This window comes from Rhamphochromis longiceps, linkage group LG7, assembly GCF_057381845.1.
Source record: "Rhamphochromis longiceps isolate RC_006_pf linkage group LG7, R_longiceps_female_GT1.1, whole genome shotgun sequence".
Lineage (NCBI taxonomy): Eukaryota > Metazoa > Chordata > Actinopteri > Cichliformes > Cichlidae > Rhamphochromis > Rhamphochromis longiceps.
Genome location: NC_140563.1, coordinates 8,451,547 through 8,476,959, shown reverse-complemented (window position 1 = coordinate 8,476,959; position 25,413 = coordinate 8,451,547). Strand labels below are relative to the sequence as shown.

The window sequence follows — 25,413 nt, the reverse complement described above, 5'->3', positions numbered from 1 at the left end:
GTAGTTAAGTTTCAAAGACAAGCAAGTTTTAGCAGAATTGTAGAAGTTTCCCATTCATTTCAATGGGACAAATTAAAGGAAAAAAGTGTAATATTTTAAAAAGTATAATAGTAATAAGTACCAAAAGATATAGCAGTCGAAAGCAGAAATAGCAGAACAGTTTAGAGTTTGAATGGTAAAAATCGGCTGAAAACTGAGGGAGTAGTTAAGCGGCAAAGAAACGGAGCAACTAGAATAATAAAGGATAAAGAATAAAGAGAAACAGGATCTCAATAGTGTGGATGCCTACGGCATCCACCCAATTATAACATGTCTGCATTGCAGCTCCCAAAGATGTGGGCGAAAGGTTGACTCATGGTACAGCTGATCAAAAGGAGTTACTCCAACCACGTGTTTGGCTCAAATATCCCTTATTTAAGTTGTGTGTTAATTATCCTTTGTAGCTTGGAAGACATAAACAAAGTTTGTCACTTTTTAATTTCTTAATACACTTAGATCCATGTGTTGACAAACAAATAATGCAATCAATATATGATTGACATGCAGAATTTCAGCTTTTATTCAAGGCCTTTAACAAAAGCATTGAAGTAACTGTTTAGGTGTTGCATCTGTTTTAGCTCCTTATATTGATACATTATTTTTTAAATTCATGAATAGAAACACAGTGGGTTTACAGGAAAGTGAAAACTGATTCAAATTGTTGGACTGATAAAACTAAAATTGACTTGATGGAAAGAGAAAAGTATGGAGAAGGAGGGAAATAGCTCATGATCTGAAACAACCACAGAATCTGTTAGTGATGGAGACAGTAAGACAGTGTTTATTGATAACATGACTGCTGATAAATGTAGCAGGATTGTGAAGTGTACAGGGCTACGCTTTCTGCTCAGATTCAGCCAAATGCTGCAAAACCGATCAGACCAAGCTTCACGGTGCAAATGGATAATGACCTAGAGTATGCTGCAAAAGCAAAGCAAGAGTTTCTTCGAGATATAAACGTTCTTCAATCTCAAAGTCAGTCACATGATCTCAACTCAATGGAGCGTGCTTTTCAGTTACTGAAAGACCCACAGACAACAGGATTTGAAGGTGGCTGCTGTAAAGGCCTATCAGAGCATCCCAAAGGACGACTTTTTGCAATGTCCAAAAATGATTTCCGACACAGGAGTTTCATCTAACTAAAAACTGTATTTCTAAAATCCAAAATATGTTAGTTTCTCCAATGACGTATGAACCTCTGAATATCTGGGGATTTACATAAAAAAATTACACTACTGTGAAAAAAAGTCTGTATTTCACTTGATAGCCGTTTATTAATCCCTCAAGTTTAAAATCACAGTTGTTTTTAATGGCTAGTATGTGCATTAAGTATATAATATAAGGTAAACATGCAAATCTACAAACATCAAATCAAATCACTTTTATTGTCACATCACATGTGCAGGTACATTGGTACAGCACATGTGAGTGAAATTCTTGTGTGCGAGCTTCACAAGCAACAGAGTTGTGCAAAATACAATAATGTAAACAAGCAAAATACAAGAATGGCTACATCTGAAACTAATAAATATATGTACAATATATAATAGTATATGCATTTCTGGATGTGTATACTAAATATTTTTCTACGTGTGTGTGTGTGTGTGTGTGTGTGTGTGTGTGTGTGTGTGTGTGTGTGTGTGTGTGTACACATATTTTACAAATTAAATAGAGTAAACAATAAATAAAATATATAAAAATATACAGAGTTGAGACATGTGCAAAACAGTGGCATTACTGTACAGTATGGAGTGCATAATGTTAAAGTTCCAGTAGTGAAGCTGAGGTGTCTATGACGTGTTCAGCAGTCTGATGGCCTGGTGGAAGAAGCTGTATCTCTGACATATACATGTCATTATCCATATATCTCTGATAAGCCATATTCATTCAAAACAAAGGGTATTGACGTTCACGTCAGTTGTTACCGACTCTTTTATTTATTTGTTATTGCTAGATTATTGCGGCGAGGCCCTTTAACAAAACTATAAACATTTCCATGTGACTCTTGAACGCCACTTGAGCGTCCTATTCTCCTCTGATTGGTTAGTTCAGACCACGTGGCTATGACGTCTCGGACAGCAGCAGCTGTGGACAGTTGGAGGAGTTAGCATATTTCTTTATTTTGCTCTGAAGCCAGAGCTGGTGGTTTCATGTCGCGCCGTTTGTTTGTACTGAGGCGGATTCCTGTCCGGGTCTGGGTGTGAGCCTCTTCGGTCGGCGTGTCCCAGGTTAATCATGTCTTCGCCTGAGCACGGTGAAACTTTCAGTCAGCTCAATAAGTTTGAGAAACTGTCGTGGAGGCCCTCCACCCGCGACTCAGGTTTGTAAACACAGGCGACTGCTCTGCAGCTGGATCCAATCAGCAAGCCTTCCTGAGAAGTTAATGTAAATACTTGGTAATGCTGCTCAGAGCTCGCTGCCTCTTTGGGCAGAGCTGGCTGCTCATTTGCATTAGCTGGGCTTTGTCTGTGAGCTAGCCATACTAGCTTTGTGTGCATTCTGCATCGCTACAGCAGCTACACAGGCCAAATGTTGCTAACGTTGCTACGGAAGCCAGCAGAAATCAGCCACTGAATATTTCAGTGTTATTGTTGCTTATGTTCCCATTTAAATGGAAATGAAAGACAAAGGCACAGCAATGGTTTTCATATTCTGTAAGCTCTCCCATACATGAAGTGGATTCTCGGTTACACAAAGCATACTTAAGAATAGAAAATGAGAGCGGTTACACCTGTAATCCTGATTTCTCTGAGTGTAGCAGTGCACAGAGTATCTTGATTCACCGAGGAAGTACAATAGCTGTGGCTTAAAAACAAAATAAAAAAAACTATGGGAGTATACGATGACTGTATTCATATACTTCTACGGTTTTTACTGGGATCGTCCCAGAAACATCAGCCTCGGTTTGCTGGAAGTGTGACGCTTGGCTGAATATACGTGACTGTGGTTGTTCAACATTTGTAAAGCCTGCAGTGTGGTTGAAGTAAAATAAACAGGTGTGACGGCGGTGGAGCTATCAAATGATCGTCCAGGAGCTCCAGAAAATCTTTTCCATGACAGAAGGATCGTGGACAACACCAGCTGCTCACAGCAATCTGTGAGATCCTGTAATTGGTCTGTAGTGAAAAGGGGAAAGAAATGTCCCTTTGGAAGTTAAAATGAAACGGTAGATGCTAATTAGTTCAACCCCTGACAAGAACATGAGAGAATTGGTTTATGAATCTGTCTTTTTCTCTGTATATCTTGCAGCCACTAAGAAGCGAGCACGGTGGTTTCAGGCCCGGCGCATCTTCTCCCCTTCCTGCCCAAACCTGCGGATCCCCAACAGGTTTCTGAGAGAAGGTACTAAACCTGCACAGACACGACACTGGACGGTCTAAACTCATAAACAGTAGAATTCAAAGTGCAGGAGCTGCAGTTAATGTCCTGTAAAGCAAAGCTAGAAGTGTTATATTGCTCCTAATAGAACTATTCAGAGGGGAGAAAGAAGTCTGCGTGATGATTTACATGGTGGTGTGTGGCGATGAGACTGATGGTGTCTGTCTACAACTCCTCCTCCCCCCACAGGACACTGCATTCCTCCTGCCCGCAGTGGACACCGCTGTGTAGCAGACAGCACCAACCTGTATGTGTTTGGAGGCTACAACCCAGACTTTGATGAGGCAGGCGGCTCAGAGAACGAAGACTACCCTCTGTTCAGGGAGCTCTGGCGGTATCATTTTGCCACAGCATCCTGGCAGCAGGTCCACACAGAGGGGTACATGCCCACGGAGCTGGCTTCTATGTCAGGTAAGGACTGATGCTGCTTTTATTTTTATTCCCTTGGTATAAGGGACAAGCTGGAGGTGGCGGCTGGGGAGAGGGAGGTCTGGGCCTCTTTGCTTAGGCTGCTGCCCCCGCGACCCGGATGAAGCGGATGAAGATGGATGGATGGATGGATGGATGGATGGTATTCAAATGATGTGATGTGGTTCTGCTGGATTGATGAAAATATTTTTTGACTTATTCCAGTATTTTTATCAGCATATTCTAAAGGCTGTATGCACACCCCTGCCTTCATTTATGCAATACACACTGAGCACATGTGGTTAGTCTAGCTGTTATTGAAAAGCAGCTCTAAATTCACCCCTGCACACTTTTTTTTTTTTTTTTTTTTTTCTTGAACTCACACAAATAAATTAGGACGCATCACATTTGAGGCTAGAAGCTGGCCTGCATTTCTCAGCAAGTTGTGAGACTTTTGGTTGCAATTTACAGCTCAGTTAATTTAGGTGTGAATTCTGGCATTTTATAGCAATGTCTTTTTTTTAGCAATAAAAATAAAATATTCTGCTCTAAATGATATTTCTCAAGTTCATACTTTTATCTGATAACTAAAGTTTTATCGTTGTTTAGTCAACAAACAGATGCAAAGTCCTGCAAAAACTCAACTCTTTGGTTTGTAATTCATTATTTGTGTAGTCACAGTTGACTGTTGTGTAGACTTTAGGGGGACCTTTTGGCATAAATGTATTCAGATTTATTTTTAGAATTAGTCCATATAAGAGGGAGGTCCACCTCCACACTACATTGTGTTGTCATGTTTCCACAGCATAGGCAGAAGTGTGCAGTGAAGGCCATTTAGTTGGTTGAAATCTGTAGCCTCACCACTAGGTGGCACTAGCAGAGAAAGCAAAGCTAGCAGAGGTGTCTCTTCTGGGATAAAAAAAAAAACAATAAACTACAGTATTCAGAGGACAGAAGTCTGCATGATGATTCACTGTGTTGCATCAAGATGAGACTGCCTGAGAACCACTGAGCCTTGTTTGTGTGCGCCAGTGTGTCTCACTAACGGACGTGAGCCAAAAATGACCTGACGGCGGCTGCCGTGCCCTGCACTTTAATGTCTTTCTGGTTTTGTGTCAAAGTGATTTCCAATGTTTATGCATTTTCTCTCTCGGTGTGTTGGTGTGTGTGTTGGTGTGTGTGTTGCTTCTATTGGTAAATAAACTGTAGTGTAGTCTCAGGATTTATGAAGGTTATGTATTAAATAAGGAAATGACCCGTTTTGCAAGTATCTTTGTGACTTGGCTTTTTTGTACCTACATTATAATCAGTCCTTTGTATCGACTTTAATGTTTTTATACAACTGCTATGTTATTTGTCTCTCGCCCTCCTGGCAAGATCACTCTTAAAAAATATACATTTTTAATATCATAGAAACGTTTTGGCTGGATACATAAAAGATATATAAAAGTCACTTTGCCAAAAACTGATTGCAGCTTCTTCGTGACAGGAATATTCTTTTCTGGCTCAACATGACTTTACATCATTCATGCGAGATGAGATCTAGAAAACACTTTGACTCAGATTTCCTATAGGTTTTATAACAGAAGACTCCTGTACAAAACATTCAGGGTTTTGTTGTTTCTTTTTATTCCCAAACTTCACTCCTAATCAACAAAACTGAGTTTGATGCTGTTATCTTTCCCCAGCTGTCCTACATGGGAACAACCTGCTTGTGTTCGGTGGCACCGGGATTCCATTCGGTGAAAACAACGGCAACGACGTCCACGTTTGCAACGTTCAGTACAAACGATGGAACCTGCTCAGCTGCAGAGGGAAGAAGCCCAACAAGATCTATGGACAGGTAACTGTTTTTGTGTATGAGGTCCTTTTGAATGTTCTGTCCCATCCCATCTGTTACAACCATTTATCCTCCTTTTCCAGGCCATGGTCATCATAAATGGCTACCTTTATGTGTTTGGAGGGACGACGGGCTACCTTTACAGCACCGACCTGCACAGGCTGGACCTGACCACCAGGGAGTGGACCCACATCAAACCCAATAACGCGCCCTCAGACCTACCTGAGGAGAGGTCAGTCACCTTAGGTCATTCATACACAGCTAAAAGCAGCAGGCACACTTTGTTAAACACACAGTGAATTCTCGACATGTGGCTCCAGATTTTCTGAAAATGAATCAATAATTTTGCAGATATAGACATGAGCTAGCTCATGACAGGCAGAGAATATATATTTTTGGAGGCGGGACTTCCTGGACATCATATCCACTAGACAAGGTGAGAGTAACTGGCACTTAAACACCATTGCATGCAAACTTGTTGTCGTCCTGTCTTTAAATTAAGGTTATTTGTGTTCATCAGATTCATGCTTATAATTTGGAGACAAACTACTGGGAGGATATCATGACAAAACCCCAAGAAAAAATAGGTTTGACTCATGTTCAACTTTTATTTACAGCGGTAAAGTGTTTTGACTGCCACAAGTCAAATTCATTTCATTTTCTTCTCACAGGATATCCTGCCGCCCGTCGATGTCACAGCTGTGTACAGGTCAAAGAGGGTGAGTGTTTCACACGACATCATCAAACGGGCTTTCTCTGAAATGTTTCTGCTTCATGCCTCTTTTTATGTGCAGAGGTTTTTATATGTGGGGGTTATAACGGAGAGCGCATCCTGTCAGACCTCTGGAAGCTCAACCTGCAGACTTTTCAGTGGACAAAGCTTCCTGCGATCATGCCGGAGCCGGCTTACTTTCACTGTGCTGCGGTCACTCCGGTCAGTACCATCGCACACTGAGAGAACAAAAACTAAATCGTCATAGAGTAGACTCAGATTTCATCCTCTGGTGTTCCTTTTCCTTTAGGCCGGCTGCATGTACGTCCACGGCGGAGTCGTCAACATGTCTGGGAATCGAAGGACTGGCTCTCTGTATAAAGTGTGGCTGGTGGTTCCCAGCCTGCTGGAAATGACCTGGGAGAAACTGCTGAAAACTTTCCCTCACTTATCCCAGCTGTCCACCCTCCAGCTGCTCAGCCTGGGACTGACGCACACGTTAATCCAGCGGCTCAAATAAAGACTGAATGCAGCGGTATGTGATGGCGTAGCACGGACTCTAAGATGTCTGACGATTTAGGGTGAAAGGACAAAGTAAGCCTGATGATGTCAGATAGTTATGAAAATACTTTGATTGCCTTTTTACATTAGTCTGATGTAAATGTGTGGGTTGTTTTAAAAAAAGTGCAATTTTTTTTTTTTTTTTTTTTTTTTTTTTTTAAGTTTCCCAGTGTGTCATATGTGCACGCATCCATCAGAAACTGTGTAGAAAATAGAAATTACTGTATGCTGTTTGTTTTTCACTTCTGCCTTCTTCAGGTTTTTCTTCGTTTTTTGGTCGTGGAAACTTGTGGAGCCTGAGAGATATTTTATAAACTCCAAAGACCACTTGTTAAAAGGCCAAATGAATGTTGGTACAGTAGTGAAGTTTTAGCTTTTATTTAGAGGCAAAGACTTTTTTGTCTGTTCTTTCTTTTCCCAATCCTGAAGTGGAACAGGTTGTGCAGCACTACCCTCAATCAGTCCTGCTGTTCCCTCTTCAAACCCAGCAGAGGCACCAGTTTGTAGGCCCTGACATTTAAATAGAAAGTTTCGAGATTCTCAGTAAAAAGCAGACTTGTATTTCTGATTGCTTTTCACAGTTTAAGTAACACATTTCAGCCTCAAAGACTCACTGATTAGGGTGCTGATTTGGAGCTGCGATTAAAACTCGACCGTTCAAATTGAAAAATGTTCCTCTTGCCGGTCACAATTAGGCCTTCTGATCAGATGAAAACATGTGACACGGCATCACTGTGAAATATCTTATGCCTCTTCAATTTTTATTCCTCTTTTTTGGGGGGGGAGGGGGAAAAAATGAAAAACCTGCTTTGAACGCCCGTAGCTCCAGAGTATCTATTTATTTAGTGCCTTTTGAATTTCAAAAAGTGGGGTGTACAAATTGGTCTGCAAGAGTCAAGTTTATTTCACTCAGTGTGTAGCCCTTTTTTTTTTTTTTTTTTTTTTTTTTTTTCTTTTTTTTTTTTGGTTTTGTTTTGTTATTCGCCCACTAGGTTTTAGTCGGTGCTCTTCACAAGCTATGTATGCTTAACTAGTCTGTTATTTTAAACCCACGAAGCCATTTTTACTATTTAAATCACTGTGCTGCTGTTTTTATTCTATTAGAAATCTTTGAACTGCACCCTACTTGTAGCTGTACTTCCCCAGAAACCCCAACCCAACATTTCTGTCACGTTCAGTTTTTTCCACTTTAAAGCCAAGAATCCATTTCAACTTTTTGTACTGCAACATGCATTGTTGATATTATTATTATTATTATTATTATTATTATTATTACTACTACATTGTTGTTTTTTAGAGATGCTGTGCTTTGGTACTTGGCAAGGAACATTAACAAACTAGTAACAAGGTGTGGAAGGTGTACTCAGGATGTGAAATACTGTGATCAGTCTGATGAGCCGTGCAGACACTCATCATTGAAACATCAGCAGGTTCAGTGTGAAACCAGATCTAGGCACACCAGCAGCTTTGTTTTTTGTTTTAGTTACTGTGGACTGTAAATCTTTGATACTGTTGTGGTTCTCCTAGTTGCTTTCATGCAATTTATTATTATTATTATTTTATTTTTTAAAAACACATTTTGCCTTGCATTGAGCATTTGAATTCACGTTAACTGCAACTGTGCTGGTTCGATTTCGAGCTGCGTTAATCTGACGGCTATTCTACTACGATCCCTTTTGTACACTGCGCCACACCTCAGTTCCTTTAATCATGTCATGGCCTTATTCATTTCTATTTTGAAGCATTCTGCTTCACTGCGTGCTCAAACTTAGTAACGACGTTGCTTCAGATTGACATGTTCAATATTTGCATCATTTTTTTTGATGTTAATGAAAGCTCAATGATCTGTTGCATGTCGGTATGGTGTGCATGTCACTTTAAACTCTTGGGAGAAAAGTTGAATGTCTTTATAAAAGGCAAATATGGCTGCAATATGTTTTGTAATTTCTGTGTACAAACAATTTAAAAACGCAGGCAGCTGGTTTTTCAAAACATTGTATTGACTCACTTTTTTTTTTTTTTTTTTTTTTTTTTTTTTTTCCCCCCCCATAGCTTGTTCATAGAGAACAAATCTTTGCTGGTACAGCCTGCCATGCCTGGTTTCCAGTCAGTCTTTTGAAAAATTCAGTACACGAGCGTTCAGGTCTAAGGTGTTGCGTATCAGTGTGTACCTTAAAACATCATCTGAAACATTACAATTGGGTAATACAACCTAAAATGAACAAACGGCAGAATAATACAGTCATTTATTTAACAAACAAAAAAAAAAAAAAAAAAAAAAAATGTAGAAGCAGTTTGTTGAAAAGCTAGGTACCATCTTACTGCCTCTATAAGAGGCTAAGTACAAGCCAGATGCTGCTAATCAAATGTACTTGATGGTGGGAAGGAAGAACTCCTTTTGGTAAGTCTGTTTTATTTATAAGCATATTTTAAAAACAACACAGGTTGACTAAAGTGCTGTACAATAAAACTCAGTCACAATTAAATGCTAGGGATTAATGTGTGGTAAGACCCCCTAGGGGTCTCCAAGGGATGGTGGTTTGACAGCCACGGGACTTGGGACACGTGCAGTCATTGAGTCGACCATGAACTCTGAATATTAAAGTATTTTAGAGTCGAATACAAGGCCATCTAACTGATGAGTCGTGGCCAAATTGGGTAATGCAACAAAATGATCTGAAGCACAGCAGCAAATTGAAGTGTAGCAATGACATTTCAAACTCCAGACTTGCATCCAACTGAAATCCTGTCCCGGGACTGAGAGCTGTGCATGAACAAACGGGGTGTGTGGTAGTTGTTCACACACTGCTTCTGTTTTGGCGTAGCTTTGGTTAAATAATGACACTGTGTAATATCTCATGCTGTTGTCGTTCATCTGAGGCTGTGTTTGAATCATAAAATCTGTTAAGCACTGTGTGATGTAAAAGAGGGTAAACTTTCTAACATAATTCACACGACTCATTTAAAAATGTCACATCACACACACAAAATTTTACTGCAGTTAAAATATACAGACTTCATCACAATTGTTGCTTTAAAGTATGATCAGTGCAGAAACTCCTGTTGTACAGTAAAAATAGTTGATCTCTCATTGCTGTTAATTATGTCAGTTTATAAAATATACTTTTTTTTTTTTTTTAACAGCACTAGTCAAAGTACCATCCTGAGCTTACAATTTTTAGTTTTGTCTCAAGTATGATTACAATAAAAGAAATAAAATAGATTAAAAAAATTAAAGGTTCCATTTGGGATTTCCCCCATCGACATTTATGCATAATTTGACGAGATAAGAACCTGCCAAAAAAAAATCGGCAATTTGTGCGAAAAATCCCCATCCAACGTTCAACAGTCGGCTGGAGATGGAGCAAAGTAGTACTGAGCCAGGAGGATGAGGTAGACGACCACCAGAGCTGTACCTGGGAGAAAAAAAACACCAAACCACACTGGATCAAAACACCCTAAAATAAGATTCAGGTCTTTCAGCTGCCATTAGTATCAGATCCCAGATATGCCTAAGGAGTAAACAAGAGCAACTAGAGAGCAAAACTCCTTCCAAAGGGCAAGGGCTATATCCATGATGTTTTTATTACAATATGCTAATGTCAGCCTGTTGTTCCGTTATTGTAGGGATTTTGTAGGGAGTCGTATCGAATTTCATATGACTTGATGTGGTTACTTTAAATTTTTTTTGGCAATGATCAACTTTCAAGGTCAAAAGCTTAGCCAACTAGGGTACTCCTGTCCCCCAAGGCCTAGTATATTGTTTTGAAGTTTTAAGACCATCCATAAAAAAACTGGGCAGTATAAAGTTTTTATTTTTACATTTTACACATTTTTACATGCTCCCGCCCTTCAGGGGAAAAACAGCTCACTCTGGTTTTTTTGTTTTTGGTTAAAGTTTTAGATTTCAAAACACCCATTAGTAATGCAAAAATACAGTGCATGGACCCCTTTTATAGTCTTATGTGATGTATTTCACAAAGGGGGAGCACATTGTAAAAATTCTGTTTCTTAAATGCACATACAGTGGGATGCAAAGGTTTGGGCAACCTCATTAACAGTCTTTATTTTCCTGTATAAATCGTTGGTTGTTACAATAAAAAATGTCAGTTAAATATATCATGTAGGAGACACACACAGTGATATTTGAGAAGTGAAATGAAGTTTATTGGATTTGCAGAAAGTGTGCAATAATTGTTTAAACAAAATCCGGCAGGTGCATAAATTTGGCCACTGTTGTCATTTTATTGATTCCAAAACCTTTAGAACTAATTATTGGAACTCAAATTGGCTTGGTAAGCTCAGTGTCCCCTGACCTACATACAAAGGTGAATCTAATAATGAGAAACAGTATTTAAGGGGGTCAATTGTAAGTTTCCCTCCTCTTTTAATTTTCTCTGAAGAGTAGCAACATGGGGTCTCAAAACAACTCTGAAATGACCTGAAGACAAAGATTGTTCACCATCATGGTTTAGGGGAAGGATACAGAAAGATGTCTCAGAGATTTAAGCCGTCTGTTTCACAGTTAGGAACATATTGAGAAAATGGAAGACCACAGGCTCAGTTGAAGTTAAGGCTCGAAGTGGCAGACCAAGAAAAATCTCGGATAGACCGAAGCGACGAATGGTGAGAACAGTCAGAGTCAACACACAGACCAGCACCAAAGAGCTACAACATCATCTTGCAGCAGATGGAGTCACTGTGCATCGTTCAACTATTCGGCGCACTTTACACAAGGAGATACTGTATGCGAGAGTGATGCAGAAGAAGCCGTTTCTCTGCCCACAGCACAAACAGAGCCGCTTGAGGTTTGCTAAAGCACATTTGGACAAGCCAGCTTCATTCTGGAATAAGGTGCTGTGGACTGATGAAACTAAAATTGAGTTATTTGTGCATAACAAGGGGCGTTATGCATGGAGGAACATGGATTCCACTCAGTATCAGCAGATTCTGGAGAGCAATGTCCAGGAATCAGTGACAAAGCTGAAGCTGCGCCGGGGCTGGATCTTTCAACAAGACAACGACCTGAAACACTCCTCAAAATCCACTAAGGCATTCATGCAGAGGAACAAGTACAACGTTCTGTAGTAGCCATCTCAGTCCCCAGACCTGAATATTATTGAAAATCTGTGGTGTGAGTTAAAGAGAGCTGTCCATGCTCGGAAACCATCAAACCTGAATGAACTAGAGATGTTTTGTAAAGAGGAATGGTCCGAAATACCTTCAACCACAATCCAGACTCTCATTGGAATCTACAGGAAGCGTTTAGAGGCTGTAATTTCTCCAAAAGGAGGATCTACTAAATATTGATTTCATTTCTTTTTTTGTGGTGCCCAAATTTATGCGCCTGCCTGATTTTGTTTGAACAATTATTGCACACAATCCAATAAACCTCATTTCACTTCTGAAATATCACTGTGTGTGTCTCCTATATGTTATATTTAACTGACATTTTTTATTGTAACAACCAAAGATTTATACAGGAAAATAATGACTATTAACAAGGTTGCCTAAACTTTTGCATCCCACTGTATATGATACAAGAGCCAGCTATCCACAATTTCAGCTCCAAAATCTTTTAAACTTACTAACTTTAACTTACCCTGAAAATAATCACACTTGCCATCCATGAAGATGTAGTTGACCAAGATCACACTGAAGATGCTGGCCCACAGGTGCTGGTCACTGAAAATCAACACAAATCCCACATCCTGGGAAAGGCAGAGATAGATTGTGTCTATTATAAAACACTGTAAAGCAGCAGAATGACTTGTATTTATATATGAATAAATGAAGGATTAAAATGAAGGCTTACATAGAAAGCATTAAATAGGACCAGTATTGGTATTTGTAGCATGCAGACCTGCACAGCGATACAGCTTCCCACCTCGAGGCTGGAATAAAAAAAGAAAAGTAGATACAAATGATGCTCTTCAAACTGTTCCTGTAGCTTATTGATGAGACGGGATGTACCTGAGACTGATGTTGTTCTGGAGTGCAAACTGGATCCCGTTAACAATCTCGGGGATCTCAGGAACCATAGCCAGAACGGTCACCCCGATGAAATACTGCCGGGAGAGAAGAAAACATTAAAGCTATAACATACAAACAGCCTGAGCGTGCTCAGATCCGTGTACTTACCTGAGAGATGTTTGGTTGGCTTAGTATGGGCTGAATGTGCTCGGTGGCAAGATCGGCACAAGCAGACGTGAGCACCGTAGCCAAGATGAGGATGACCAGAGACCTCCAGCGTGACCAGTGGACCACCGTCCCGTGGTGGCCACTCACTGGTGAGATTATAGTATTGTAAGTAAGCATCAAACACAGCTCACTTTTCTCTAAAATAGCAAAATGTAACATGAAATTTTTGGCTGACCTGTTAAGTGTGACTCGTTAGAGTGATTCATACCCTGTACTTCTCCTACGTGGATGTTGTAAATGTGGGAGTGCGTCTTCAGAGTGAAGAGCAGACCGATGATGTAGGCAACGGGCAGGAGGGCACACACGGTGTACACCAAAGGCCTAAAAACAAACATTGCACAATTAATGAGCAGCAAGTGCAGCAAAATGATGATGAATGAGGCCTTAATGTGTGGTTTTTAGACACAGTTTCTACAGCTTCAGATTGAATTACTCCTCTCCAGGAAGATTTGTTTCATTAGACTGGTGCAGCAGTTAGCTTTGCTACCTCACAGTGGAAGGGTCCATGGTTTGAATCTCCTGGTGGGGTCAGGACTGTCTGTGTGGAGATTGCGTGTTCTCCTCGCGTCCTGCAGAGGTGAACTGTTTATTCTAATTTGACTTTAGGTTTAGATGGGAGCCTGAACGGTTTTGCGGTTTAGGTCCCTTGACAGAGTGGGCACCTATCCATGGTGAACCCTGCCTCTAATCTTGGATCTGCTGGGATAGAGGTCAAGAAAATGGATGGCTAGGAAAAGAGAAAAGCCCTAAAAGTAATTTAGGGAATATTTAGATTTAGCAACATCAGATAGTCACTTTCAAATTACAATGTCAAAGTAATTCCCAATTATATCCATCTATACTTTTAACTGCTGGAGCCAATCCCAGTAACATTGGGAAAGAGAGACAGACACCGTCCACACCTTTGCCAATTCAGAATAACCACTCGGACTAACATGCATGTCTTTGAACTGTGAGACACAGACACAGGGATGATGCTCAGAAGCCCCGCAGCTGGCCAGCAGGTCCGAACCAGGAGCTTTCTTGTTGTGATGTAACGGTGCTCACCACTGCACCACCCAACAATGATCACTTTAATAAAAAGTTAAGTTGGTACGTTAAATTGGAGAATCCGCTTAGAACACCTCACCGGCCACTTTGATAGGTACACCCGTTTAATTGCTTATTAATTCAAATATGTAATTAGCAACACTATGGTTGTTCCCATGGTCCAATGAGTCTCAATTTCTGCAACAACATTCGGGTGTTTCAGCTGCTAACCTTTCTTTACATCGCTTCCATTTTCCCTGCGCTCAAAGCAGACGTCATTGCTTTAGTCCAATCATTTTGCTGCTCGCCTTCTCCAGCCTGCATCCTTTTTTGTCATTCTGTTTTTTTGGGTCTCATTCCTACAGGCCACTTCCTCACCATATCCAGCTCAATATCTAAGCCTTCATCTTCATCTTCACCTATCCTCCAGGTGTCCTCTCATAATTCCTCACTGCTGGGCTTTGTTCTGCTATGATGGGACATCGGAGTCTAATTGCCAAATGGCTTAAATTAATTCTGTATCTCAAAAATCTTTTTCAGTTCTTACAAATGATTTCTCCCTATTGAACTGAAGGAAAAAGGGGGTCCAAGCAAGTTCTTGAAAATTAACTGTGCAGTTCTAAAACAAATTTTTATTAGTAGATAAATTTGAAAAATAACTTACTGGACATGGTTGTGAAACAGTGTACCATTGCTCTGTTGAAAACAACAACAACAACAATAAAAACATTGTACATGTGCAGTACAGTGCATACGGACAGGGTGTCCTCCTGGCTAATGATACCTACCAGGTCATAGTGGCAGTTGTGGCAGACAAACGACCCGCTGCTGTTGCTTGTGCTGTTTGCCCCGGTAGAGTTGGTACAGGAGTCACACACCAAGTTCCCATAAGCCTTAGAGAAGAGCGTGGGTGCGAACACACCTGCCAATAACATTCAGAGGAGGGAAGTGAGTGTTTAACACTGTTTGTAATGTTTTTAAACTATAAGATGTTTCTGGGGAGAATAAAAACAAACTGTTCGTGCTGCTTTCAGCTGACTTGATTCATGAAGACAATCCTCTTAGACTTAGCTTGTATTCGGTGTTTTAAGGGCACCAGTTCGATGGTATTTGCATTTGATTATTTAATATCCAGAGATTATAATGGCCGACATCTGCTGCGGGTGTTACTTACTAACAAAAACAATGAAATAAAACTATCGCAGGCATAAACATTTGTTTTCTGATTGTGGCACATACATGCTATTCACATATTTTCATGTGGCAGTCTGAACTGCTTCTGCAGCCTTCTGCGTGTGCTGATTTTCAAATACGTGCCTCCTATAGAGATGAAAAGCAGCGCGCAGCTCACTCCGGCAGAACGGCTGTTGAACCTTTGCTCACTGTGACGGAGACCTCCAATTATCATGCAAATGCCCTGAAAAGCAAACAAAACATGACGTCTCACTCATACATGCTTATTTAACACATTTCTCAAACCTACGCCTTGAAAATATATATAAAGTATACTGGTGCTGGCACTAACTGTGTTACTTAAAAACTGACGTACTAGCATTTTTTCTTTTTTTGTACAGGTAGACTTTCCAACATATTAGCCATTCATGTTGTTGTGCACAGCAGTGCAGTGCCAAAAGGCTGTAGGTAAGTCTTACCTACTAACTAACCAACTAACAAACCTAAGCTAAGCAAGCTAAACAAGATGAAGCTTGACTCACAGGAATAAAGAGGATACATCCAAGCAGTGTCCCAGTCAGCGCAGCCTTAACAACCTCCTCCAGACAGGTGTTAGCTTTCTGGTGACCTCTGAGCAGGGCTGTGATGTAAAAGGTCAGTTCTGTGATGGAACCAAAGGTGGCGTTGACCACAGCGCCCACAGCAAAGTTACTCTGAGCTGAAATGCTGCAAATGCAAAAACGAAATATAAAAATCAGAGACTCTGTTCTGCTTCTCGAGGTGTTAATGGTTAATGAAAAATACTTACCTGGCAATTCCCATGCCAATGTAATATGACAGAGGTATGATGGAGCCAATTGCTATGGTGAATTTGACATCGGAGCTGGCGTACTTGTTTTCTCTGTCAATATATCCAGTTACCAGGGCAACTATCACTAGAGGGAGGAGGTCTGAGACAGGAGTCAAGGATAATAACAGGTCTTTATATCACAGAAGGAAACACACACATTTTATGTGTAAAAGGATACTGGCAGCAAACACATTAATCCCATCAATCGTGTACTTGTAGTAGTACCAGTTGGCAGCGTGGTAGCAACACAGTAGCGCTCTGGTCTCATAGCCCTGATGCTAAAAGTGAAGAAAACCAAAGAAAATGGTGCATTAGGAACTCCCCAGGACTATGCAGTGACCAATAAACACTACGTGTCACCTGTACCTTCCTCTGTGAGCCAGCAGAGATAGACACATCCTCAGGAGGCAGCAGGAGGATGACGCCCAGAGTTCGTGCGTTCATCTTGAAAACTGGAATGGTGAAGACCAGGATCCAGGAGATGAAGCACGCCAGAGAGTGAACGACCACCAGAGGAGGATATCCCAGCAGCAGCCACACATAGGTGGCAAAACGACGCTGTACAACAAGAAGGGCACATTGTATAACGATATGTTACACTTGCAGCAAAAAATCTGCTAAACATGCAATGTATTCAGTGCTAGGTCAGTTTTACTTCTATAACCCAGTACTGCAAATTACAGCAAGCAACACCCTCTGCACTAAATGCCAAAGTCTTACTTGTGAATTTCCGGTATCTATATATATGTTTTTAAGTGTGAACATTTACCCAGTAAGGAGTGCGCAGAGGTCGGTCTGGCATCTCTGGGACTGGCACCTCTGTGGGTGATGGCAGCAGAAATGGTGAGTTATCTTCTTCCGCCTCCATACTGCATTCACAGTCTGGTGCGCGCTCACAGCATCGCCTCAGTGTATTTCCCATCTGGAGGAACACAACCAAAAAGATGTCTTTTACAATCATGCTTCATGCTTCAGGTCTATTCAGTGGTTTTATTAAGGTACAACTTAACAACATGCACACATTTAAGGTATTCCTGCAGCAAAGATTCTACAATGTACTTAAAACAGTGGTGTCCAAACCCAGGCCTCAAGGGCCGGTGTCCTGCAGGTTTTAGATGTGTCCTTGATCCATCACTGCTGATTTCAATGGCTATTATCTCCTCAACATGTCTTGAACTTCTCCAGAGGCCTGGTAATAAACTAATCATTTGATTCAGGTGTGTTGACCCAGGGTAAGATCTAAAACCTGCAGGACACTGGCCCTCGAGGCCTGGAGTTGGCCAAGCCTGACTTAAAACATGCTGTAAATGAAAGAGTCAGTGGAAACATGGCATAAAATTACTGCCTACTGACCAATTAACTGCAATTAAAAAGCTTATTTTTCCATGCTGTGCATTAAATCACCAGATTAACAATTAAGCATCATCTCTTGTTCTTTTTTTTCAGTTTTACTATTAGATATTCTACGTTGTTCATAGTTTTTTAGTCACCATTTGATAATATTTCAAAATAGATGTCATAGGGATCATTTTCTGTGGAGGAGAGAAGAGTCAAATGACCCTTAAAACACCCTCTTTTTGATTGGTCAGATGCTGCCAACACCCTTTTATGTGAATGCGCAGGAGAAAGCCTGGGTTAACGTAACAAACTGATGACCAGCTTCATGTGACTGTTTATCCTGATTTCCAATTTTAGGGTAAGTAAATCCAGATAACAGAAAGATACCCTGGGAATGCTGAATGAATTCGTAGTATAGGGCCCAGGTTATGTGTTCGGCATACGCTACCATGCTGATTTAAGCAGGTAATATATAAAGACAGTTTCATGACACAGAAAACTTTGACTTTAAGCTCGTTGAGCCATTAATCTCACTTCACAGTACACCTCTCTGTGAATGGGGAACAAATACAGATGCTGTGACACAGACTAAGAGAAGGAGAGAGAGGGGGGATTAAGGAATAACGAACAGGAGGATAACAAGCACAATCCCATACAAGTGAAGATTATCAGGAAAATTAAGGGGACTGTCGAGAAAAGTGGGACAGAGAGAGATTGAAGTTTCCTGGTGAAAAGGGTTAAAATCCAGTCTTTTCACAATCTTCACTTTCATTTTTGGAGTGATAATTGAAACTCTTATTTTGCTAATAGTAACTTTATTCTTAATCAAAGGGATAAATCAAAGTATAAGTCTGAGAGATATGTAGTTTGAGCTGTGAAAACGTCTAGACCAGGAGTAAAACTAATCCATAAACAACAGAAAACAAACCTTCAAACAGGAAGTACCAAAACAAAAACTAAACACGGAGACAAAGATACAAAGAAGCAATGGAGGACAGGGACATAAAACAGAATAACAAGTCAGAGGAAGGAGGCGTTAGGGACACACTGAGGGAACTCACTGAGGGTGTTCAAAGTCGCCCTTGCACCCTGAACGTGTCGCCATAACAAGTTGTTGCAAATGCACTGTTGCAGACTTGTGACATCATTCAGAAAAACACGACTTCTGCTTTAATGACCACGAGTCAATGAAGAAACTACCGGATTTACTGTGAATCAGTCTGATGCCGGCTAAATGAAAAGAACCACAGACAACAGCAGGAATATTAACTCAACCCAAACAGCACCTCGTGGATTGGGTTGCCAAACGGCCACAGGAAGTAGCAGCACAGCTTCCAGCACAGTTTACCTGAAGACAGAAACAGAGTGAAGAACAAAGGGAATTGCAGATGATCAATTATTATCATTATCTATTACCTCACCTACCATACGGTACCCCAGTAACAGTGATGAACATCAGTGTGCCAACCAGGAAATATGCCAGAGAAACCCACCAACCAAACAGGAGCACGTAGGCTAGGTTTCCACATGTGATGAAATGACCTGACAGCAGAAGGACACAGAGAATGAAAGAAGTGTTTCAGCAGAAATATCTTTACGCTTTTAGGATTTATGAATATAATTTAACTTAAATTTCATTAATTAATGCAAAAAAGAACAGAATAAATAGACAGATTTCACTTCCAGATTATTATTATCAGACACTTTTTTATTAACAATGTTACTAAAGCCTCAAAATATAATAACAAAAAATTCTATTGTCATCAGATTTAGTTCAGGTAAGGATTTGTAAGTCTTATCAGTTTCTTCATTGTTGTTACATGTAATGTGTTCAAAAGAACTTGACAGCCAGTTTTATCTTCTACAACTAATTCATATCAAAGATGGTTTCAAAGGTTTTTTTAAAGTAACATTCATAAAAGATTTTCTCAACTAAAAACTAAAACGAGGCACAAAAAATGTGTGTAAATTGGTTAAATGGTAACAACTGTCTTACTCCCTCTGACTCACTCCTCACTTTTTCCAAGGAGAATGATGCTATTTTACAATATTAAATCTGACTTGAATCTTTGATCAAATGTCATGATCCTGGGTCATTTGACCCAGCATTTTGAGGTTTCTTGTGTTTTTCTCATTTTGTATTATGTTTAAGTCCACTTTGTTAAGGGTTTATTCTATAGTACCTTGGTTATTCTGTTTAGCTTTCGTTTATTAGATTCCCACCTGTGCTTTTGCCCTCTGTGTCTCCCTCTGTGTCTTTGTGTGGTTGCTTGTGCCTTGTTTCCCCTCCTTGTGTTTTATTCCATCATGTTTATTCTATGTTTCCCCAGCTCGTTATGTCTCCTCTCTCTACCTCATGTTTCTTCGCTCCCTCTCCTCCACTCTTGCGTCATGTTCCTTCGATTCGTATTTTATTGTGAAGGTCCCATGTTTTCTTGTCTAGTTGTGTTCCCCGTGCGTTCTCACTTCCCTCGTTTTCCTTCTGTGTATTTATGTCAGCGTCTCCCTCAGTTCTGTGTCGTGATCTCCCTCATAGTTGCGTGTGTTTCACTGTGTTCCTAGTTATGTTCCCAGTATAGTTTTCTATCACTTTTTTAAATTCTCTGCAATAAAGCTGCATTTTGAGTTCACGTTTCGCCTCAGTTGAGTCTGCGTTTGGGTCCTCTCCTGCCTGCACACAGCCGATTTATGACATCAAACTTTCAAATCTATCACTATTATTATTTCTCTTATTCTAAACCGAGACGTAGGGACAAGAAAACATTTTAGTTTTTAAATACATTTTTTAAATACATTTACCCTTTCATTACAGTAATTTAGCTGTAGTGTTTCTCAGCAATTATCTTTGTGCTCAACTTCAATGAACATGACAAATAATGCACGAGATTTAACAGACTGATATCATGCATCAACACAAACTTTACATAAAACAAAAACATTAACAAAACATACCTGGACCTGAATGCGGTTTTATGACATTCAGCTCAGAGTATAGTTCTTTCACAACATCTGACCGGCCTTCAAACGGCCGCTCCGTCACGTGGCTCTTCCACTTTCTAAACCCAAACTGATAAAAACGCACACACAGACAGCAATTACTCCAGTGTCCTCAACTCGGCTCACTTTCTTTTCCTGTGCAAAACTCTTCCAGTTTCTTACTCTGTAATTGTTGACCAGTTTGTTGGCTTCCACTTCATTCTCGGCTCTGATGGTTTTCTTATTTTGGCTTTCCTCCCAGCTGTCTTCGCATGCATGATGGCTCGGACCTACAATGAGAAAATAACCAAGAAATGGCTGCAAATATCTCTTAACAGGAGAGCTGAATATGGATATAAAGACTGGTAAACTACACTCACATGCACATGCACATGCAGCAGTGCATTTTGTTGCAGAATATAAGGAGTGTTGTGAAGATGAAGTGGAGGAGTCTGCGTGCTGAGCGCCACACAGTCGATCATGGGCCTGTTCATTACTGTAACCTAACAGAGGATCATGCTCGCTTGAAGAATCTGTAACACCAAAGAAACAAAAACTGAAAGATGTCAAAGACAGCATTCATACACCAAGTGCCATCCTTAAAAAGACCCAGACTGGAACTTAGCATGAGCTGTTTTTGCCAGGTGTCCATGGGCCTGAAAAGGACATCCCATAATATATGGTAATAGGCAGCATTTTGTGTTCAATCAGGTTTTAATCAAATATATTGTTGTGGCACAGCAGTGAATTTACAATGACTTTTAGAATAATCAGACAATTTAATTTCAATTGTATTTTTATAGCACGGAATCACAACAATTTGGAATTTGGAAGTGAGCAATCTGAGAAAAAAGCAATTTCAGCAACTCATGGTATTTCAGATTTTCACCCACAACCATCTCCAGATTTATAGAGAATGGTCTGAAAAAAACATCCACTGCCCAGAGATCACAGGAGAATGCAGAAAGGCAACATTATCTCAAAGAACCACTCGTTACATCTGAGCTAAGCAGAATTACAATTTGTAATTCTTGCGAACATTCAGGTACAGTTAGAATTTGGAGTAAATAACATGAAAACTATGGATCCATCCTGCTGTGTATTAATGGTTCAGTACAAACTCAGGACCCCTCAGCACCCATCACTGATGGCTGTTTCAAGCAGAATAACGCAGCATGTCACGAACAGTTAAGCTGTGCCAAACTATTCCAACACTCGCTCCTATGAACTGATAAGACAAATAAAAACATCACATGGAAACTGTTTCAAAAATCACTAATCACCGTAACCCCAACTCTGTAAAAGACTTCAGCAAGAAAATCATCACATGAAGAAAAATCAAAATAGCATGACTCTCAATCGATTCTCCAAAGTAAATGGCCTGTATTTATATAGCGCTTTACTAGTCCCTAAGGACCCCAAAGCGCTTTACATATCCAGTCATCCACCCATTCACACACACATTCACACACTGGTTAAAACAGTAATCAGAGAAGGCCAGTTTTTAAGTATCTTGCTCCCCACTTGCACATATTGCATCTGGGTCAAAAAGTATGATGTGCATATAGAATCAGATACACTGTGTCACAGTGGACGCCAGGTTTTGAGGTTTTTGTGGTTTCATGATTTCTTTTTGCTTTTTAAAAGGGATTTATGTTTGAGCTCTTTAGTCTTTTAATGATTAGACTTTATGTGCCCCTTGTTCTTATGAGCTGTTGGTTATTCTACACCTTGAGTCCTTTGCTTAGCTTTTGTTGGCAATAGGTTACTTGCCTTTTGTGTTCCCCATTCTGTTCTTTCACTCCTGTCTCCATGTGTTTGTCTTTTTTCTCAGTGTTAGTTACTTCTTGTTTTATTTTGATGGTCTCTTGCCTCATATGCTTTGTATTTAGTTCTACTTCCCTTGTCTCGTCCTCCAGGACCACAGAGTACAGGAGGATTGGAAGACAATTCTTTGCAAGATATCCCCTCATCTGTTGCTTTAAATATTGGCCTTGGTGATTCTGGTGAATTCAAATGAAATATCATGTGACTGTCATCATTTTCCTACTAACTGAACCATTAAGTGACCCCCTCATGCCATACAAACAGGGGCTTTGTAAACCTGTCAGTGTAGATGAGGAGATTCTGATTTGCCTTCCCTCTATGTCCCTTCAAAAGCTGCACACAAAACACCTCATCTCTTAAATTTTTCATTATTATTATTATTCAATGACATGATGAGACGTGTACATAGATCTCCTGAGGGGCATAAAAGGCTTTCTATCTATCTTAACTTGACCTGATTAAAGTAGCTAGATTTGTTACAGTGAAACCAGACTTGTGACAGCAATTAAAGCAAGGAAAGCGCCTGCAGCCATTCAGAAAGATACAGAAGATTGATGAATGAATGGATACATAACAAACCAGATGCATCAAAGGCAATGTGGGCACATCGGTCCTGACTTCCCTTTTTCAACAGCTCAAATTGGCTCACACACTTTTAGGTAGTCTTGTTTTGTTATCCTGGTTCTGCTTTTTTGTTGGCTTCCTTAAGTGTGTCTGCAAATACAGCAGCTGCAGTGTTATATGATGGTGTTAGTGACTGTGCACACACACAGCATCACCTCGATACACTATCGTGATTTTGTTCTTTAGTGTGCATGAGTATTTGAGAACACTGAGAATGCCTTTTAAGAAAGAAATCACCCTTGTTCCTGTGAAATCAAATACAAGTAACTAAAAATGCTGTTATCTTTAAGTAACAGAGAAGCTTGAGTAAGAATGGAAGAATTCTTTAAATATGCAGTAATGAATTAATATCTTTTCTATTTCTTTGTGTAAGCCTCTATGGCGTGAAAACTGGACATTGGCTGTTGTAATATTTGGCTTTCAGGAACGTTTGTCAGGTACATATAAAGACACTGGACAGGAGGGCACTATTTATGACATTTATAGGTCTATATTAATCTAAAAATTAACTGAAATATATGTTAATTAGTTGAGCGCTATCATTGATTAGTTGAGAGCACAACCGTGCAATAACTCCATAATGAGCTCCTGTAAATATCAGTGTAAACAAAGCCTACGCAGACAGAAATAAAGCGGAGACAGTTAAAATGGGGAGTGTAATAACGGTGCTGTTAGCGACACATAACAAATAAAGTTATAAGACGCTAAATAATGAGCTCGTGCCGCTCACCTTGCGCGTGTTCAGCCGGCCTCCTCCTCCGGCTGGTCGTGTCCGGGCTCCCCGTGGACGACAGAGACATCTCCGCCGGTAAAAACACTTCACCGTTTGCTGAGTGTGTTACCGGAGCCTGACCGGATCATCTCCTCGGATGCTGCTGTCGCTGTCGCGTGGACTCACTTGATTTAATGAGTGTTATGGAGCGTGGAATTATGGGAAATGTAGGCCTCTGGCGTCTTAAAGGGAAAAGCCACAATAAAACGCAACAACTGTTCACTTCAGCTCAGCCGAGCCTTTGTTAACTGAAAAATAAAAATACAAAGTCGTCTGACTAAATAAATAAATATTTTTTTAATATACGTATATTTGTTTTTATTTCAGCTATTTAACTTTACAATAATTACATTTTGTTATTAAAAAGGCTAAGTGTGAGTGGTATGGAGTCTTTTGCCCTTCTTGAACTGTTGCTGGTACTGAAGGTGTTGCCAGTTTAGTTAATTCATTTGAAAGGACTCCCGGTGTCCGGTGCAAGTCGTGAAACAAACACTTCTTATTAATTATATAATGATGCTGGCATATTAGTGAATTAAACATTGTATTTCATAAATATCGCATGGTTTGTGTGGTATACAACGAGACTATTTTAGGTTTGTGAATCTTGGTAAAATACAGAATTCGGTGTAAATAGAAAACGAGATAAATGACAGCACTGAACCTACTAAATGTTATGAAATGCATCAGAACCCAGGTCGTTAATACCAAGGACCAACAAACAGCTGTTTCTCTTTCTGTTTTTATCGCTCTTTTTCACTAAAAAGGTCACATCCTTCAGCTTAGTTTCACTCAATATATTTCTCTTGGTTATTCATGCTCCACATCCAGTGGGCATACAAACGACCGCGGTTGCTATATCTGAAAAACAAAATAATAATAAACTGGGCCAATTTAGTTGTATATATGTGTTAAAGAGTGTAGATTTTCTAAACAACAAAACTGCACAGTTATGTGGTGCGTTTGACTTGAAAATGACTGTAGGCCAGCAGAAACACAGCAAATAGCTCCACGATATGGTCACATGTAGCTATGACATGAAGCGGTTTGTCCTGTTTTTAGGTTTTAGCAGAGGTTTCGTACTATAAGCACCAAACACACTTTTAAAATGGTTACATTCTAAATCCAGACAGGAGGTTCTTTGCAAAGTCAGTGCCTTATTATCAGCTTCTTTCTTGCTACCATAAATATATCTAAATAAATTTTAAATAAATTAATTTAGAACTGTAGCACAGAAACTCCCTCACTATACTGCACACTGTCCCAGAATAGTTTAAGGATCAGACAGCTCCAGAAACCATCTGAGCTGTCCAGACTTTAGTTTTTTGGAGTTAGGAAAAAAAAAACCTACACAATTTTTCAATGAAAATCACTCCACATATATGGCTGTTGTAGTTGTTTTGATATTTATTATAGATGTCCATTATAGAGGTGACTGCAATTGCCAATTCACATTTAGTCTTCATATAATTTATTGAACGGCCCCTCAAATTAATAATGATCCTCTATAATTATCCACTTGTGCTTTTATACATTTCAGAAATAAATGCTTAAATGAATGTCTCAGTATTATCTGATATATTTAATATGCGTCCTTTAACATTCTTGTCAAAGTGATGTTTAAGTTGGAGGTCCTGAAATAGAAATCCTGACGAGCTAGTTTGTATCTATCAGGCAATTTTTTAAAT

The 25,413-nt window shown here is 39.9% G+C and overlaps 2 protein-coding genes across 4 annotated transcripts; one reads left to right on the top strand and one right to left on the bottom strand.

Moving 5' to 3' along the window:
* Positions 1 to 2,114: 2,114 nt before the first annotated feature.
* LOC146664709 (kelch domain-containing protein 10-like) lies at positions 2,115 to 7,913 on the top strand. The gene is made up of 10 exons (XM_085411930.1): positions 2,115 to 2,359; positions 3,289 to 3,381; positions 3,607 to 3,828; positions 5,514 to 5,668; positions 5,749 to 5,897; positions 6,017 to 6,101; positions 6,186 to 6,252; positions 6,337 to 6,384; positions 6,460 to 6,599; positions 6,688 to 7,913. Exons 1-10 carry the CDS (start codon positions 2,275 to 2,277, stop codon positions 6,895 to 6,897), a joined length of 1,254 nt encoding a protein of 417 aa, XP_085268056.1. The 5' UTR covers positions 2,115 to 2,274; the 3' UTR covers positions 6,898 to 7,913.
* A 1,998-nt stretch (positions 7,914 to 9,911) lies between these two features.
* LOC146664708 (uncharacterized) lies at positions 9,912 to 23,841 on the bottom strand. Of its 3 annotated transcripts, none has more exons than XM_085411926.1 (20): positions 23,687 to 23,841; positions 20,886 to 21,038; positions 20,689 to 20,795; positions 20,482 to 20,596; positions 18,955 to 19,071; positions 18,816 to 18,877; positions 16,961 to 17,113; positions 16,558 to 16,749; positions 16,370 to 16,469; positions 16,150 to 16,291; positions 15,884 to 16,067; positions 15,486 to 15,585; positions 14,957 to 15,090; positions 14,833 to 14,864; positions 13,315 to 13,460; positions 13,080 to 13,225; positions 12,912 to 13,006; positions 12,754 to 12,832; positions 12,541 to 12,649; positions 9,912 to 10,354 (listed from the first exon to the last, which is right to left on the bottom strand). In XM_085411926.1, the coding sequence occupies exons 1-20, from the start codon at positions 23,754 to 23,756 to the stop codon at positions 10,281 to 10,283; spliced, it is 2,310 nt and encodes a 769-aa protein (XP_085268052.1). In that variant the 5' UTR covers positions 23,757 to 23,841; the 3' UTR covers positions 9,912 to 10,280. The 3 variants fall into 3 exon arrangements, with proteins under 3 accessions (XP_085268052.1, XP_085268053.1, XP_085268054.1); XM_085411927.1 differs by having other exon boundaries at positions 13,348 to 13,460; XM_085411928.1 differs by lacking the exon at positions 20,886 to 21,038.
* Positions 23,842 to 25,413: the final 1,572 nt, after the last annotated feature.